Source organism: Balearica regulorum, chromosome 1, assembly GCF_011004875.1.
Source record: "Balearica regulorum gibbericeps isolate bBalReg1 chromosome 1, bBalReg1.pri, whole genome shotgun sequence".
Taxonomy (NCBI): Eukaryota; Metazoa; Chordata; class Aves; order Gruiformes; family Gruidae; genus Balearica; species Balearica regulorum.
In genome coordinates, this window is record NC_046184.1 from 214,554,235 (window position 1) to 214,573,607 (window position 19,373).

The window sequence follows — 19,373 nt, forward strand, 5'->3', positions numbered from 1 at the left end:
CATTTGCAGGGAGGGAGGTGATGGGTTCTGCTGTTGAAGGACCAAGGTTTTAGCAAAGGCGCTTCTCTTTCCTGTATGCATGTAGTGCTGAATGTGTTGGTTTTAGTAGCAATCATGTAAGAAGAGTTGCTGCAATAGTTCTCACATAAAGGAATGATAGGATAGCACCAAGAGTTTGACAAGGACTAATAAGCCAAAACCCTGTCAGAATACGTGTAATCTAGACGTAGGTAAAGGGAGTCCCTTGTCTTTCCAAAGCATAGACGTTAACTGGGCAAAAGAATCACATGCTAGTCTTTCTAACACTATTAGATTATGGTTTTCTAAAAATCATATTTCGCCCAATTTCAAACACACACACCAGTAGGGAGAGCATATGCGGTGGTGCTCATCTCATGTATATACTGATTAATCTTTATCTCATTCTGATGCTTTGAGGAAAATAACCCTCTGGCTGAAGCCTCCTTTGTAGCTGGTTGGGTAGCTGTCTTGTCTCTGTGTACAAGTGGGTGTAGAACCTCAAATCCTGTATCTGTACTACCTTGAGCTGAGACAGCAAACTCAGGATATTTTCAGATGAGGAGAGTCTCCAGAATATCTGTTCCCCTCTTCCCCTTCCACTCCCCCGATATTCTTTGCACATCCTATAGTGGGCTAGTCAAAAGCAAGAGAAATTATAACATCACTGGAAGAAAGGAGGAGTGAGGGGAATTGCAAATGTCCAGGGTTTCTGATAACAAAGAATTGGTTGATAGGATGCTGGGTTTTCTTAAGTGAGAATTAACGTAGCATGTAACAGAACACAGCAGGGAAGAGAGTGGTCAGCCTAGCAAAGCTTTTTTCTGTATACCAAAGGTAATACAGAAATAAGACTGGGTTGCTGAGTTGACTAAGCTGATTTTGGATAGGTGCCTGTTTCCCTTAAGCTATGTGGAGTGTGGTTTGGGGGATTTTGTTTGTTTGTTTGTTTGGGTTTTTTTCTGATTTGATACCAGATGCTTGGGCTTGATGCAGGGATGATCTGGCCCTGTTCTATGGAAGTCAAACCATGTTATTTTTATTGCTTTGCTCTGCCTTAAAACTCATGAAACTCTCTGTCTGCTTAGCAAATTTTCAGAGTGGCTTGTGTGAGGAGATGCTGTCCTTGGTTTCATGTTATTCAAAGCTGCACATCTCTCCTACACCAGGATTTTGCCATGTCTCTTGCCACAGGCAAGATGCACCAAAGCAGGATCCCAGGTCCCTTTTGCTGTCTTTACAGTGGGGCTGCGACCTCCAAACAGAACATGAAAAGTACCTGGTGAAGCACTGTGGTGAAGTTCCCGTGTTTGTGATTAACTACCCATACGACCTCAAACCTTTCTACATGCGGGACAATGAAGATGGACCTCAACACACAGTGAGTCCATGGGTCGCAATTCCACCTCCTTTTTGGCTAAGCTTGTGTCTTAGTCTGCTGATAGATAGATAGATAAGGATAGTCTTCTGCTGGGCTTCCCACTCAAGAAGTCCAGGATAAGACATGATGATCTGGTGATCCTATCCAGTCTTTTCCTGTTGTAGAAGAAATCCTTAAAGAAGGAACGACAGGAGGAGGAAGATTCAGGAGTTGGATGGCATTAAGTTTTTGCTTAAATCTCTTAAGACAGGTTTGCCATAGTTTATTGCTTTTTCTGATAGACTTCTGTAGTACTAGGTGAAATATCTAGGATTGCATGGCTCCAAGCAGTCCATGATTCTCTTGTCATCCAAATCTACTATTCATATAATCCACGAATAGCAGATAGGCACAAGACGTAAACTCTTCCTCCACAAGTCTCATGCTTTGAACGTGTGATTTCCCACTTAAAGTGAAACAACCTGAAACATTGCTTGCACTAAAAAGAGTGACTGCCCCACTGTGTGTCACTGTCACTTCACTGGCTTTAAATCTAGCAACAGTTCAGCTGTGGGATAAGAGAAGTAACTCTACAAAACAAAACAGAAGAAAACCAGCCCACACCTAACAGCATAGGTGACACCACTGGGATCCTAACACTTGGCACATCAGTGCCATTGATCCACTAGAGCTGACTCAAGGAATGGGGGCAGGCGGGGTAAACACAAGTTACAAGCATCAGAGCAGCTTAAACTCTAAGGGAATCAAGGCTTTGGGAAACTTGCCCGTGTGTCTTTGCCTCCTTGTGAGCTACTGTTGGGTTCTTCATACCCTGCACAGCCTTACCGACATGCACAGGTTGTCACCAGAGTAACCTGGTGTGATACAGTTCACACCACCTGCTGTAGATGTCCTCAGTCTGGAACATCACTGCACTTGCTTAGGTTTTCTTTAGACTTACTGGTGTTTATCATTGTAAAGTTCCCTCCCAGCCTTCTCCTGTCAACAAGCAACTTTTCAAGCATTTGCAAATACTTACCTAAGCATCCTGGACTCAATAACAGCAGCTTTTTACAAACAGCTATCCAGTATCAACTCTACTGCTGTAGACCGTATGGCTACATGGCATGAGTTATGTTAGATTTCTTTCTTTTAAGGTTGCAGCTGTTGATCTCCTCGTACCAGGAATAGGAGAATTGTGTGGAGGCAGCTTGAGAGAGGAGCGACTGCCCTTCCTTGAGTCACGCTTACAGAGGTATGGAAAACCCACAGGTGCCAGGAGACTAGCCTGACCAAGAGTGGTTCAGCAGCTCTCAGTGGTTGGCAAGACAGAGAAGGGCAACTAATGCTATTTTAAAAATCCCTATTAGTTGTCTTTGAGATATCTATTTATCCCAGTAGGTGAACTGGTGAAGAAGGTCTTGTGCTTCTGCTGTAGGTATGCAAAGTGCCTCTCTGTTTTAGCTCATCGCAGAAGGAGAGTTTGTTTTATACTAGGAAGCCAGGGCAGCAGAATGCCTCGGCTCTGCTGAGACTGTCTGAGTCTGGTGTGAGGCACTTCATCCTCAAGCCTTTTCTTCACAGCTTTTGTGGCTGAGAGTGGATTGCGAAGGTGGAAGTTGTCACGTAGACAGAACTTAGATATATTTGTCATCACATATAACTGAGGAACTGCAGTTTTGGTCAGAAGCTTTGCTAGCTGTGATGGAGCTGGCCTCAGTGGCATCGTTTAAGAGAATGCAGTTCTTTGCTAACAGTTTGGTGGGAAGCCTCATTGGAAGTGCCTGGGACCTGTACTGAGTCATATGGGCTCTTTTCCTGCAACTTCATTCTGGATTGTGTGATTTTGAGTGATTTTAGGCTCAATTCAATGTCAGAATATCAAAGTTGCCGTTTAGTTAACAATAATCGACTTTATAGATGGGGTAATTCTCCACAGACAATTACTCCCTGTATCCTGTCTGATTGTTCAAAAGAACTTTTCATAACTCAGATGAGTCCATTTGTGCCAGTCGTACACTTGTGCAAAGCAATTTTGTAGGAGGATTAATCCCAGAGTAACATCATTTTCACATTGGGAATGAATTTGTTGCTTAAATCAGCCACATGCTCACAGAGATATATCTAGTCAGTGGAGAAGAGCACAATCCATTTCAGCATAATGAATCCAAAAGGCACAGGGCAATTTAAAATCACCAGAGCATTGGTTCTTAATTTGTGGTGCAGGATGATATTATTCCCTGTGCTTTCTGTCACTCTCCCTGTGAACTCTTCCCTAAGCAGGCATGCTTTAGCTGAAACAAAGTACAATGTTGCCAGCTGCACTTTTTCACGTGAAATTTTTGCCGGTAAGATCTGGAGTCCACAGCCCTCAAGGCGTGGGGAAGCAGGAGTGGTCCTTGTGGAGGTTGATGCCAGACTTTCTTGTTTGTCAGGAAAGCCATAGGAAGTGTTTCAAGCTACAAATGGGGTGTGTCTTCAGTGACCTTAAAGTACAGCTCTGCATTGAAGATGACCTGGAAGCAAAACACCTGTCTTACGTTTTCCTTAATTTTGAGTACTCAGGATCTGATCTGCTGAGCCCAAATACTTTGTTAAGGGTTTTAAATTCTACTTCCTGCAGACCCAGCACAACTAGGAGAGAGAAAGAAGGAGATTCTTGTCTCCTTATACACGCTTCATACAGTAGCTCTCCAAGTCTCAATCAGGGATAGCTGCAATGCACTGAAGATGAGAGAAGTGGTCTCTCTTCGCCTACGGAGTTTTCTGTTCATGTTCAGAGAAATGAGGGAAAAAAACCAACAACTTCACTCTGATTCTGCCAGGGCTTGAAAAGGGAAGAGGGTGCTCTGGTGGCAATTAGAAAAAGACGTATTTTATTTAGTAGTTTTACAGAAGTTGACACACATTAGTAAAGCGACAGGAGTTCTGTGGGTTTGTGCACTGCAGAAGGGGAGCCACATAGCCACATGTATGAAGAGATTTTTGCCTCACTCATAAATGAGGTTGGCTGCATGTTATTGTAAATCTAATATTCGGGCCTGTACTCTCTGAACATTCACAAGTAGAGTTTACCTATATGCTTATAGTTAAGAATGTGCACAAGTCTTTGCATGAAGCTGGGATGGTGACAAAACAAACTTTGCATTTTAAGAAGCATGTTGGGAATCTGTTCAAGATTGTCTCCCAGTTACCAGAACTGACAGCACTGATCATGTCTTCCCTTAATTTCCTGCCTTTCGTTTTTGGACTGAGTTTAGTCATCAGACCTTCCCTTTTCTTGTAGCATTCTTTTCCAGGCAAGTGCTGCTTGTGCAGATCTCCTCTGTTCCTTTACTTACACGGGGTTTTCTTTTTGTTCCACAGACTAGGACTCACAGATGCCTATCAATGGTAAGACACTATCTTGATCTGCAAGCTCTGTTTGTTCTTTTGAGACTCTAAACAACTATTTTGTTTTTTTGATCCTGTTCTTGAGGGGACATTTCTTGGCCCAGTTGCCCTGCTGTCACTGCCAGTCTAAATGGAACAGCCAGTTCATTTAAACAAAGTTTAATCTAATGCTACTTAGTTTATCTTCCCAATTTTTCCACTCACAGCACAGGTCATTCCTTTCAGGATTGCATGAAGTAGATTAATTTACAATCCATCAATGATTTTTGGTATTAAATCATTAAGCTGTGTTCCATATTGAGTAGATTCTGTCCGCCATCACACGAGATAAACAGGTTACAGAACCACAAGCAATTTGTGACCTTTAACAGCTCTATGAATAACTCCCTTTGTAATTGACAGGGCAATTGGGTCGAAAAATCTTCCCTAACAAAGCAGTTGAAGCAATTAAAACTGTCCTGCTAAGGAGACAGAACAACCTTTGAATTAACGGTTTAGCCTATTAAAACGACAGAAGGATCTTAATGTTAGTCTTGACAAATGTTTCTTGGTAGGTACTTTGTCACAGCTACTGAGAGGTGATAGCACAGAGAATTTTAAATTTAGAAGAGTATCTTCAAATACTCTGCAGTGTTTGGAATGATCATTAGGGAGGCTGCCTTGAAAAAAAGCAAAATAAGTGTAGGGATTCTTCACTCTCCTCTTCCCTCAGTATGAGATCACTTAGGAACAGCCCAGTGCATGGCAGACCCTTACATCATCCATTTGCAAACAGGGTGAATGAAATGTCTTCCTTTGTTGTTTGTATTTATGGACCACAATACACCGTATCACTTCATCTGAGGGAAGGATTATCCCGACCAAGGATGATCAGCTGTGTGGCTACATGCTGAGATACAGCCTGAGGTAGTCTGTTGTTTGGTGGCAGAGCCTTTCATCACTACTAAGATAGCTCAGCCCTGCCTCATGCTTCCCTTAAGAGAGAAGATTAAGACATTGCGTGTCAGCTATTTGCATTTTCACGTGAAATGTAGCAATCACATTCTGGAAATTCTTTCCTCCTGTAATCTCATTTTAGAGACTCATTCCCCCTCTGTTCCCTCCACTCCATCGCAAATGATGTAACTTCCCAGCAAAGATTAAAACTGTTGTTACCCCCTGCTGTAGCAGGGTCTGGTGTCCTGGGAAAGTGCAGAATAGGAGTAATCCTGGACGCTTCTGGACTATAGTCCAGAATCTGCCAGAAAACAGGTAGATGGTTTGCCAGCATCCATCTTTCAGTGGAGGTGGCAGGAGAGACTGAAATTAATCCCTTCCAATTTAGTGATTGAATTTAGTCTTCAAAGCTGGCTCACAAACTCCTTGAAGAACATTTGAGTCATTCTTTTGTAAATGTAATATTTTCTGACTTTAGAATGGGCAACTCAATGAGATGTGATCCCTTCTGAAATCTCTTATATATTGCCGTATCTCTGTTTCTACCTGTTTTCCTCTCCCACTAAGCATGAGGACATTGTGGGGGCCGACTACTTCTAGGACAGCTTCAGGAGTGCCTTGTTTGTGGGAGAATCACTGGGCAAAGAGCCAACTGATGATCTGGAATACCGTTACGCTTCTGCCCATTCCTACCTTTTAGAAAGCTTTTTAAAAACATAGATAAAGGGACGTGGTCAAAGTCCTCTAAATCTTCTTCAGTTCACTACATCTTTGCTGCTGTGCAGGTTTCTTTCCGTAAAGAATATGAGTTGCAAAATTATTTGGCTTGATTTTGCAGAGTTGTTTTATCTTATTTTCACACTCCTTCCTTTGAACTGTAGATAGAAAGGAGCTCAGTGCTGTAGATGCTGATCTTGGCTAGACTGAGAGAGGTCTGTGGAAGTGAGGTGGGAAAGTTGGGCGATGAGAATTTACTCTGAGAATTCATTTGCTTTCTCTGTGACCAGGGAGTATTGAGTATATGGCCTTGTAAACAGGGGTCCTGATCCCGTTTGTAGCCTCCAGGTGCCAGCTCAGCACGAGCAATAACAGAGCAGGTACTTTGTAATGAACAATGTGTCCCCACTACCATCAGCTTGAGCAGCATTTCAGACAGTCTTTCTCCATGTAAGGCACCCATTTCCTCACTCTGATTATCGTCATGGCATCAGTGGAGAAGATGGCCTCATATTGAACCCTCTACAGTCCAGGAACCTTTCTGATCTTCTGGTGTAATGCTGGTGAAAGTACACAGTGGCAGAGCAAGTGTTACCTGCTATCTTAGAATGGATACTGCTGTGTTATCTTGGCCTTGCTCCTGCTCTAGATGGAGAAGATTGAGCTGTGTTGGGCTCTTTAATTTCTCATTTTCTTTGAAGCTGGAATGCCAGAGTGTTCTGTTGGGTCCTTGTGTGGCGAGGTAGAAAGGAGGAGTTGGACTTAAGGAACAGCAGCACTGGTGAGCCCACTTGCAATCCAGGGCCAGTGACGGCATTCGTATCATCCTTTAACCTTCTTCAGGGCCCAGCGAAAACGGGTAGCACATCACTCTCCTTCACAGGCATCCGGTCCTATTATTACTACTGCTTTGGGGAGAAACAAGAGCGCTGTCCTGGGCCGTACGGAAGCAGGCAGAAAGTCAGTGCTAATGCCAGCCAAAACATGCCCAGACCCCACTCGTGCCAATGGGAGTGGTTTAGATTGACGTCCCTGAATGCTTTTTTTGTGGATTCCCAAAAAGCTGTAGCAGAGCAGAAGCTGTCTTAAACCAAAGACAGTGTTTTACCCAGCATCAGAACCTGGCGATGCTTTGCATGTTTATTTCCTGAAACATTCAACAAAATGGCCTTTCAAATGTCATTTCACTAGTAGTTTTTCATTATCCTCCTTTTTTTTTTTCCTTTTTTTCAGTAGAGTATTCAACTTCATGGGCTACAATATCTTTGTTCTTTCAGCCTTACTTTTTTCAAACTAGCTGCAGAGGCTTCAGTATAGCAAGAGGGTTACATAAAAGATCAAGATTATATTTGTTTTGAAAGGAGACCGAAAAGAATACATTCTGCTTATGAATGGTCGCTGAGAGAGCACTGATCTTCATAGTGCCTTGCCGTGCAACACAGGAGCTCGTGATGATGATAAAAGGGTATAGATTTTTAAAAGGATGAAAGGAAATGCTCTTCTAACTTGGCACATAACAAGCTCCTGGAATTCATTGCCGGGGGACGTTGTTGCAGCACATACTTTAGTTAGATTCAAATCTCTGCAGAACTACCAATCCTCCAGGTCCAGAACATGAACTCCAGGGCTAGCTGGGGTCGCAGAAACTTATTTCCCCCGTGGAACAATGTTGCACATTCTCCCAGTTGCCAATGGAGGGCTCAGCTCTCCTCTTAAATATGAGCTACTAGGAGAAATAGCTAGACTACTTCATGACTGTTTTTGAGGTGAGAAACATCCAGTGTCTGGAGACTATTGAATGTAGGAAGACCTCAGGGAGCATTTTCCAGTCTAAAGGGAATTTTCCCTTCATCTGCAGGCAGTTACTTTTTCTTTCATCTGGGAAGAATGGAAAATTTCTCAATTCCTTTGCTTCTTCTAAGCACAGTCATCAGAAAGGATTCACAGGCTTGATCCTCAGCACGTTTAATTCAACGGACTTTTTCCATTAACTTTAATGGGTTTTGTTTCGCTCCCTTTGCCAAAATGACTTCTCAGAGTGCTTTGAGATCTACAGATGAAAGCCCTGGATAGGCAACCATAGAATTTATTATTATTGTTCATCTGGAAGAAGCTGAGTTATTTTATCTCCTTACAATGACTTTATAAACTCTGTTGCCAGCAAAAGGGGAGAAAAGATGCTAGGCTTAGTCTCAACTGTCTTTGCACAGGCTGAGATATGCTCATAAACGTCAGCAGAAATATTTGTGCTGTTATTTATATTACTAGTTACGGCTACAGTTGTCACCAGCTGGTTTGCCAGTTCTGCTCAGAACTTTTGAGCTGGTACAGGTTGATCTGCCACGGCCAGCACCAATATCCCTCATATTTAAGAGGTCTTTCCTATTTTACAAGTCGTCAGATCTGCCCATCATCTTCCTTGCAAACCCTTGAAAAGCTGCAAAGTGGAGCTCCCCGGGGGCAGTTCCCAGTGAAACTCAAGTTCTTCTAAATGCAGTCTGTATGAGGTGGGTAGAGATGAAGACCACCGTGCTGTTGCACAGCCTACATGTTCATATCCTAAGCATGATCTTTGTCACAAGGTGTGAGGTAGATACAACTGAGCCGTAGCAAGCCAAGCAAAAACCCAGCAGCACAGATAGAAAGCACGTGGGTCCCAGAGATCAGAAAACATACGTCCCACTCTTGAGCCTGCTGTTCAACATGCAGTATAGGCATAACTGCGCGTCGTGTGTCAGTGCTAGTAGGAGGAGGTAAGAAGTTATATGACTCTATGAAGTTCTGCTTCTGGTTTTACTACTTGGGCAGTGGAATGGAGGGGAAAAAAACCCTCAAGACTGGATTGAGTGTAATAAATGGCTTCCCAAATTTTAAGAGGAGATCAGTGGTGTTACTTTGGCTTCACTCTGTTAAAATGTAGTCTTCAAGCCAACAAAATTCTGTCCAAGCAAGTACACTTAAATATATATAATGTACATTTTGCATATAAATATATATATCAATTTATATAAATATGTATATACACACACTATGAAATACACTTTTTCCTTGCAGTTCATTAACGGTAGTTAAAATTTGGGAAGCCATTTATTACAATCAATCCAATCGTAATTTTTTTTTCACGGTGCTTTTCCCCCTCCACTCTACTGCCTAAGTAGAAAAACATATATGTATTTATATTTAAGTGTACTTGATTATTATTTTTTTTTAAACTGGAATGATAAAATATTCATACACAAATATTAGAAGCATGTCATACATCTGGAGTCACTCAATCCCTTACTAGTGCATTCCTATAAAGAATAACTTTGTGGCCTTAGCAAGCGCAGAAGTGGCCCCATAAATCAATAGAACCACTGAGATGTTTTTCACTCCTATTAAAATAAAACTGTAGGTGACAATTTATAGCTGCAAATATAGTTCCTGTGTATCACATCAGCCACAGTCCAGCTGGGAAATGGAGAAATCTAAAGAACCAGCATAATCTTGTTGACACCCATATATTTGGAATATCTGCTTCCAAACATTTTCTGAGTTTTCTGTGCACAACAGGTGCTGTTCTCCAAAATGAAATTTCCTGTTCCAGATCTCATTTTTGGAGAAGATATGTCCAAGATTTTTTGCTGACATACTGTGGAAATAAATGAATCAGTCTATAAGAGTGATTGGGGAAGAAGTAACAAAAAGCCATCATAATTACCTTAAAAGGAAAAATAAAAGGAATATTCAGCAGACAGCAAGACCTATTTAGGCTTCTGAAGAAATTACTGGAAATGAAATTACTTCGACTATTGAAAAGAAAACAGAAAATGAAAGAATTTATTGTAGGGCGGATTTCAGTACCAGCATGGCAAGGACTAAACAAACCCAAGCAGGCAACTCCATCTCCAGCAGCGGAAATGTTTTGTGTTTCTGTAGGAACCTGGGTTTGTACCTCTGCTACGAATATTTTAGATACTAAAATTTACAAAGATGCTTTCAATATCAGCAGAGCTATGATGTTCAAGCTGTTCTTCGTACCCAAATGAGTTCTTGCTCCTAAACAAAACGGGCTCTAGTGTATTGGCAAACCATTGCTACGCTGGTTTAAACGGGTTTGCACTTGGGGTTTCTGCTAATACAGTTCTGCCTGTCAGGGAGCCGCACCTCTTCACACCCCTGACCAACGCCGGCTGTGTTGGCAGAAACCCATAGTGCTTAGGATCAAAGGGAAGTAATTAAGATGGAAAGCAAAACCCTAGATAAAAAGCTCTCTTAATTACATCAGCATAACCGTGCTGCAAATGTAACTGTCTGTTTAAATTACAGGTATCTAGACCTCCGAAAATTCGGCTCAGTTCCTCATGGAGGCTTCGGAATGGGGTTTGAACGCTACCTGCAGTGCATCTTGGGAGTTGACAATATCAAAGATGTTATTCCTTTCCCCAGGTTTTCTCACTCCTGTCTCCTGTAGTTCAGCAGTTGACTCATGTAGAAAACTGCTGGTATGACTATATGTATATAACATATTAGGATATGACTATGTGTGTCTTAGTAGGAAATCAAGATAATTTTTCTATCAGTGAAACTCTTGGTAAATTTAATACTGGCTTATTGAAAATAATATATGTTCTGGTGAGAGTATGGAAGCACACTTGCAGTTAATTTGATAGCAGTTCATGTCTTCAGTGTGCTTCAGGAGTATTAATAAATCCCACTTAACTAAAGGGTTAAGATTCTCACGAGACTGGTACAAGCCATGGAAGTACTGAATAAGCGTTGTTGGGAGGTAGTGGGCGTTTTATGTGAAATATTAATAAGGAAGTGTGACCTAGAATGGCCTGGAGCCAGGACTGCTGTGAGGCTTTAATAGGCTTTAATTAAATGCCTGCACAGTGCTTTGAAGATGGAGTATTATAAAATTGTGAAGTATTGTCATGGCTGTGATGCACTGGCTCTTACGAAATGGCTACTGTAAAGCATGATTCTCCCCACCCCAAGTTAAAAGCAAATATTGTTTACCTTGGAAAAATCAGCCAAACCTAACAAGGAAAAATGTCACATTGGAACTGCTGGAGTGAATTAGGTGAATGATGTTTGATTTTGTGAATCATCAATAAAGATGTACTCTAGGTTGTTTTGTAACTCCATATGGTTTCTTCTGTTATAAAACCGTAGCACTTGGCATCATACTGTTTCCTGCAGTCCTGTCTTTGGTAGATGTTTCCTTTTCTGTATACCCAAATTAGTTGCACAACTTCTGCAGGAGATAACTTTTTTCTGTCTCCAAGAGAGCACATATTCATAGCAGAAATAAATATTCAGTTAGATGAGAGTTTGTTCATCTCTCCAGAGCCAACTTGCAGTTTATTGGTGTTTTTCTGCTGCTGCTTTGCTTTTTTTGTTGTTATTGAGAAAGTATCTCATGTGCTCATTGGACCAAGCAGTTTTGTCTATATTTTGAAACAACCAACATATGCTTCCAAGCATTGCATGTGTATTAAGTAATTGCTTATCTCTATAGGATCTGAACTCCTTGCAGTCTTTAATGGGTTTATGCTCTCAGCTTCCCTGCCAGGTAAAGAAATATTAATTTCTGTTTTCAAGACGGGATTACGGGAAGATCAAGTGACTTGCCCAAGGCAATTGGAAAGCAGTGGTTTATTTGGGACTTGAACTGAGGGTTTCCAGCATCCTTCTTTCTTTCCAAATTATCACAATCCGGCAAATGGTTATTTGCGTAGTGCCTACTACTCTGTAGCCCCAGACAGCTGTAGTATAAACAGTATATATAAAGAAAAAAAGCAAGGTAACAGCCTTCTTGCTAACGAACCCTGTGTAAATTGGCACATACAACGTGAAGTGGCTGCAGAACAGCCCTGAAGACTTCTTTTCCAAGTAAATGAAAGGGATTGAAAAATAGTAATCAAGTAGCATTGCGCTGGTAATATTGCTGTCACAGTTCTCTCTGGTAGGGCTGTATAATATTGCACCTGCAGTATCTAAAAATACATATTTATGTCATGTGGCACCTGCCGTGTTTCAGTTCAGTCCACGGCTGTGGCTTTTACGTGTTGTGATCGTGCAAACATCATCACCACAAGGTCATTGTTTTGGGGTGTTTGTTGCATGCACTGAGACATCCCCTGCATATCAAGATTTTTTTCACATCGCCTTGATTCGGTTGATTAGGCAGGTGTTAACTGTGCGCGTGCTAGTTTGCGTTTCCCAGTACAGCCTGAGTTGGTACGTCTGGTTTCACGAAACGGTTCACGCACCTGCTTTCCTTTTGAAACCACTGAGAAGTTCCTATATCAAACACCAAAGTACCTGCTTGCATTTGGACTGTCTCTCCTTTTAATGCATTGTCTTAAATGTTATTGCTGGCCTTTATGTCATGAAATTACTTCTCTCAGCAAAAAGATGTGGAAAGAGTACAGCTGCCAAACAGCCCCATCCATACCATGTTCCTAAATAACTTGTGATCAGCAGGTGTCCTTACTGAGATCCTTAGTCACTGGTTCTGTCACAGTTGCTGTAAATGAGAGTGCTTGAACTGGAAGTCCATCTGCTGAAAACAAAGTGGGTGGATGGCAAACCCATCTCCCGTCCACTCTGCTCTCATCCCTGCAGCAGCTCTGTGTTGGTTTTGGCATCAGCAGGCTGTTGTCACCGGGAGGTTGTTGATTACGCTGTGAGATGTCAGATCTGATGGGCAGGGTGGGGCCAAACAGCAACAGGTGAAAAACAAGGTGTAGAGAAGAAGACAATGGAAGGTGCCAAAAAGTCATAGGATGATGTGGCATGAGTCACAAGTTACAGGGAAGGATAGCAGGACTGTTTCAAACAGGCTGTGGTTGTCAGGGCCTTATAGGAGGTGACAGCTTACAAGAACCAAGGACTGGTATGATCCACCCTTCATTCTTTGCCTTGGTAAGAGGTTGTTGCAGGACAGAAGGAAAAGGTTGAACTTTTGATTTGTAGATGGGTAAGTATATGATGGTATGTGGTAAGAAAGTTGTAGCAAGGATGTACCATGAGTGGTTCTTCATGCATTTCCAACTAGGTGTCCAAGAGGAGCAGTCTCCCCAGCCTTCTACAAGTATTTCTATTTCATTCAAAGGTACTCGGTAGGTTGGGCAGGGTTGATCTAAGCGGGCATTCCTCTTGGGTCTCAAAGCTCATCCAAAAAACTACCCCCAGTAATCTGGCAGAGTAAGCAGGAGGAGAGCGGGGTTGTTCCCAACAGAACTAACCAGATGAACGTTCAGGCTCAGAAGGAAGAAGAGAGGGTTGTCTGGTCTTGGAAACAGCCTTCAAGATGCGTTGTTTTTCCTAGCAGTGGGAGAGGAGAAGGTAGAGGCTGAGGCTGAGGTGCACGATGATACTGCTTAGGGTTAATACGAGGTTGGTGTTCTTGCGAGAAGCTTGATTTATGGGTACCCAGCCAGGGTGGGAGCCGTTCTTTCCCTCCAGGCTGGCATTGTTCACCTCGTGCTATGTATATATAACATGGGCTGGTATTGCCAAGGAATGCGACATGTTTTCCCTGGGATTTCCATGTGGAATGTCATGTATTTCCTTCAAATCTCCTCTCCCAGAATGAAACGGAAGTTAATCAGGAGGACAGGGAAGGTCATTCCTCTTGGACAGGCAGGGAAACGCACCGAGAATTTCTTAGATTTAAGCAGTTTTTCTTGCTACACCTTTGCTTAGAGTCTGCGCTCTGGCAGTGGCCGAAGCCAGACAAAACCTCTGACACTTCTTCTAATAAAAAGCTGTTACTCTTTGCACACAGGCATCCTCTCTTAGCCTGAACAGCAGTGCAGTAGCTTACATTGGGGTGTTTTCAATGCGGTAAGCAGGCAGCTCTCAAGCCCAGGTGACCAGCACGGTCTCTGCTAGCATCCTTTCGGTAAGTATTTCTTGACGTTTCAGTTCCTCGGCAGCTAGCGCTGCTTCAAGTTTGTCCTCGCTTGGAGCTTCAGAGGAAAGAATCGGTGTCATTGATTACTGCGTCTGTGGCTTTGCAACATTAGGGAGAGCAACACTGCTGGGAATAAAAGAGCAATACTATAAACTTTGCATAGTCAAATGCCAGCCTCTCAGAAGAGTGTTTAGAGGAAAACCTTTGTTTTCACTTCAAGAATATCAGATAATCCGTTTGCTTAAGATTTTTCTGTGCAGGATCAACGTATCCTCAAGTACTCTTATTTTTAATTTAAAAAATAATAATACCTGCAGAACTAACACCATGTCTCAGTCTTTTCGGTTTTAAATCCACAGGAGAGCAAATGCATGCTCTGAAGCTAGTAGTAGAGATTGCCGTTCTCCCCCTTACGATTTATGTTGCGATACCATGGCAGTGTCTATATGGGGCTGTTGTACTAGCTTCTGTACGAGCACAGATGAAAAGATACGTTGCTGGGCCAAATGTTTAAAAGTCAGCAGACCAGCGCAGGGATTTTAGCTGATTTACCTGCACTCAGGCCCCCAGACCTGGGCAAAAAGCAGCAAGGTGCCCAGCTCAGCAGTCGTCTTTCCGGTTTATTTGGTAGTAGTTGTCATTTATAAAGCATCACTTGTTTGAGGGAATGCCAAGACTTTGATGGGAAATGTAACGTACAGTTTTGCTTGCTGGACTAATATTGATTGTTTTGGAAGTAGCTTATAGATGTGTTTTTCTTCGGGGGGTAAAAGGGGACTAATTTGCCAAGAAACACTTTGGTCATTGTTTCCATTAAATGTGCGTATAGAGATAAATGTGGTTTTGCTGCTGCTGAAACCAATAACAGTCATTACTACTGTTGTTTTAGCCTCTGCCTTACACTTAGGGAGAATTGGGAGATGGGTCCAAAGGAGAAATAAGAAAGACTTTGTGTAAAGATTGTCAAAGTCCTAATTTCCTCAGATCTAACCAAAGCTGCCGAAGCCACAAAAATGGAGGTCTCGGGGGTGAATTTATTGTTTTGTCTTACTGTTTGTTGCAGAGTCGTGACCTTCGGAAGGATTGTAAAGTTTTATTTTATGATCCTGCTGGTAAAGAGACGTATGTAATTTACTATACGAGTTCTTACAGACTTGGCTAACAACAAGTTTGACCCAGAGTTCAAAGAAATTATGGCTCCTGTTGTTTTATTGCTGCTGTGAAATGTATTATTATCTGTCCTGTGTCTTGGTGTCTGCTGCACAAGGTGTTCAGCAAAGATGCTGTAAAGGGAGAGCTTTCAAATAAAGGGCAGGAGAGGGGCAAGACTGTGTGGCCATTTAAGAGACATATGCTAGCTCCATCAGAAATTGTAGGCTCGATTATGGGTGAAACGTGGATGAAATGACTTCAGAATCCTTGTTGCTCTTATTGCGGACATTATTTTACTGTGGGAAACTGAGGCACGGAGCAATTAAGCTGCTTGCCCAAGGTTATGGAAGATGTGTGGTAGAACCATGGAACTGACCCGAATGAACCGAATTCTTGCTCAGTGCCATCCCCACAGGACTTCTCTCTGTTTGCCTTTGGGTGTGCTGCCTCACCAGTAGCAAGGCAGGATGTTTGCAACTGATCCGGTTTCAAACACATTTTTGGCATTTCTAAGATCCTAGACTGTGCTTCAGTGATTTTTATCTATCCCTGTATGTCCCAAGGCCTTTCAGAGATAGCAGTCCTGCTGTTTATTTTTATTACTCTGACAATTGATTTTTTCTGAATAATTCGAGGAGTACCTTTTTTTAATTTTCTTTGCAAAGCTTGATCTTGCTTTTTTGCTCTTCACCAGTAGCTGTATATCTTACAGTCTTCAGCTGGTTAATGCACTGATACTTGTATATGCTGTAAAAATGGAGGTCTAAATTTTCAGGAGTCACCGACTACAGGTTGCTGGCAAAAAAATATGCAAATTGCTCAGAAAAAAAATCTTAGTGTGGTCTGGGAGATGGCCTTGATAAATCATGTAAACACCTAAGTTTCTATATTGGACTATTCTGTATTATCTGCCGTGACTTCCAGGAGATGCTAGATTTCCAGCCACAGGGGATACTAGTTATATTTCATGGACACAGTGGCTTTGCAATAATACTTCTATGGTGTCTTTACTTCCAAAATCATTTCTGAGCAGTAATTCAGTGCTGTCTTTGTCGCCCTTTGAAGGCCCTGTGCTCTAAGTGCTCAGTTCTATGATTAAGTTGTGTGAAGCAGGCTTGTGATCCATATTTTTCTGAGACACGGGTCTCAGGTTTTCCGCTTGTCCCTTCGCTTTGCTGCTGCTCTGTTGATGAATGCATGGCCACGGGCTGTCCGTCCAAGCAGGAGACAGGTAGACACCCACCCTAGATAACTTCAAGGGGCTTGCTGACCTCTCTGCCAGGGCTGGTCACACAGCTTTGAGAAACCCAATGCCCCAGGTGAGTGCAGAAAAGTCAGGGACAGATGAAGGGACTTACCAGAGGCTATGGAGGGAAGCAAGAGTTAGGATCAGGGTTAGACTTCCAGGCTCCCCTGCTGACAGAGAACAGATTTCTCCCATTTCTGCATGAAGTTATGGAAAAATTAGTGCTCAGCCAGTAGCCAGTTTGCAGCTCCAGCAGATCCAGCTGCAAGCACTTACCTACTGCAGAGATTCTGGCATTGCTGTAACCAATGAGGCCTTGTTCTGGCAGGTTGGAGTCACATGATGGCATCTCCATGAAGCTCTTGAAATGACCTCTGCAGTTGTTTAGTATAAATAAATCGTCATGTGCGGTCAGGCTTGCCCAACAGCGTGTGCACGGCATCATAGAAGTGGCTGTGCGCAGCAGCTGAAGTGCTGGGAAGGGTGCGCTTTCGGTGCCTCTCTGTAAACATGCCTGGGTGGTGCTTTTCCATATCACCCTCCACACCTGAACTTTGTCACCTGCAAAACCAAAATAACCATGGAAATCAAATCCAAGGGCCTGGTTTATACAGTGACTTCAAACAGTCTTTCAAACTCCATTATTACTAATGGCATTAATAAATTATTAGCATTTATGGTGATTTAGGAAGTATAGGGTTCAGGTATTTAACAAATTTAATGAGCCTATTTGTTAACGAACTTGAGAGATGACTTGTAGGGCAGGATTGCATTGCTGTCTCCTTGGAGTACATGCTAAACCACAGAGTTTCTACCACCGTATTACTCCAGTCCCTGATTGAGATCTAGTACCATCTGGAACAGTGCTGGTACGGAAAAAAGGAAGAAAGTTTGTGCTAAACCCTCTGAGATAGAACATTATGAAGTGTTCATTTCCCAGATCATTAGAAGCTCAAAATAGCCATCTGGCCAAAACCAGAGATGCATATGCCTGCATCTACGGCTTAACAGCATTCAGCTGCGAGGGTGGCTGCTCTGTAGCGTTCAGGACCGGGAGCTGGAGAGCATCCTTTGCCGCTGATCTTGGGGAAGTCTCTTCGCATTTTGGTCTTTTTACGGTTGTTCTGCTATTCAAAATGGAGCTGAATTTTAGAAGGCGTCTGTCTAAAACACAGTCAACAGTTCAATCGGGAATATAATACCCTTCCTGTGCCTCCAAATGGCCTGAAATGCTTTGAAAGCACAAGAGCGTATCACCTCCACGTATTACTCCAATGATTATTTTCACTGTTAAAAAAGTGGTGTGTTTCAGTCTCTCTTTGCTTGACCTCAGCATCTGGCAGGAGGATATGCCATGTCTTAACTCTCAGCATTTTGCGGGCATTCAAAAAGACCACAGCGTCTTGAATTCTCAGACTTTGACCTAAAGTATGATGGGAACAGGCTTTCGTGACTTAATACTGGTAGGAGCGGGGAGGGGCTGAAAATAAGGTCTTTATGCTGCTGGCTTTGTTAACGTTTACCAGGTGCCGTTCTCTCACCTATAGATTACCTGAAGCAGAGCTGTAAGTCTGCAATAAACACAGCATTTTGTATATGCCTTGTTCTCAGCTGGTGATGTACAGCAGAAAATGGGACCTGAGGAACTCCTTCCTCACCAGCCATTCACTCCTGCTTGTGGTCTCGGCTTCCCTACTTGCTCAGCAAGGATAATAAGATTTATATGTCTCAAAGCTCATGTGCATCATAAGTCTGTGCTCCGGTAGCTTTAGCTCTAAGCTGTGCGTGGTCTACGCTTGTAAACAAACGTAGAGATACATAATCTAGATAATTTACACTTTCTAGGAGAGGCCTGAACGTAATATGGCAGCGATGACTTCCTTCTTCTAATAGAATTTTTAGTTCATTATATTGACTGTACAGGCCAAGCTCATATCCTGAAGGGGTGGTGTTGGAAGGAGGAGTAGAGGGAAAGCATCTGTTTTTATTCTGGCTTCTGTTTTGACCAGCACATATAATGGCACATGACCGTTGAGCCGGCAGTAATCCAGTTACAAAAGTCTTCAGAGTTACTGCACCAACGAAATTAAACTTGATTACATCCAATTATGCTGAAAAGCCAGACAACAGCTCTTAGCTTGGGGTGAAGTAACTTCTTGCGATCGCATGCGGGGAGGCCTTGCGGGGTGTCAGGAGGATAATTGCTCGTTTGCTTTACCACAGAGCACCATCTGCTCTTGAAGTAACGCCTAAGGATGTGCGAGTGTACCAGGGTCGGGTGAACAGGCAGGGGAGCCGGGCAAAGATTTCTCCCTGCTTGTTTTATTATCATTTGTTTTATGGTTGCTTGCCTTGGGCCCAGCTGCGGTCAAAGCCCCATTGTGCCAAATAGTGTCCGTAGAGGGAGTCCTTTCCATGCAGAGCTTCTGGTCTCATCAGGGAAAAAAAAAAAAAAAAACCCCAATCCAAGGATGAAGTGGCCTTTATGTTTAAATGAGAATAGTGTCCATGTCTGGAGCGCTGCCTGGTGCTCTTTCCACCAAGCAATGCTACAATGGTTTTCTGTCTTGAGAAGGTGAGAAAAAAAAAATAGAAAAACTCCCAGTTTCCTTCTCTTCCATGGTGGAAACAGTATAAGTGGGGGA

At 42.7% G+C, this 19,373-nt stretch overlaps 1 protein-coding gene across 6 annotated transcripts in view; it reads left to right on the plus strand.

Annotated features, from left to right (window-relative positions):
• Positions 1-11,548, plus strand: part of NARS2 (asparaginyl-tRNA synthetase 2, mitochondrial) — a 54,049-nt gene extending 42,501 nt beyond the window's left edge. For 2 of the 6 annotated variants that reach the window (XM_075742519.1, XM_075742518.1), the window contains exons 11-14: positions 1,262-1,399; positions 2,536-2,633; positions 4,745-4,771; positions 10,733-11,548. In XM_075742519.1, coding sequence (XP_075598634.1) covers positions 1,262-1,399; positions 2,536-2,633; positions 4,745-4,771; positions 10,733-10,877 — 408 coding nt within the window. In that variant the 3' untranslated portion in view covers positions 10,878-11,548. Of the gene's footprint in view, positions 1-1,261; positions 1,400-2,535; positions 2,634-3,813; positions 4,597-4,664; positions 4,775-10,732 lie in introns of those variants that run through there. The other 4 variants (XM_075742522.1, XM_075742520.1, XM_075742523.1 and 1 more) reach the window with 3 other exon arrangements.
• Positions 11,549-19,373: the final 7,825 nt, after the last annotated feature.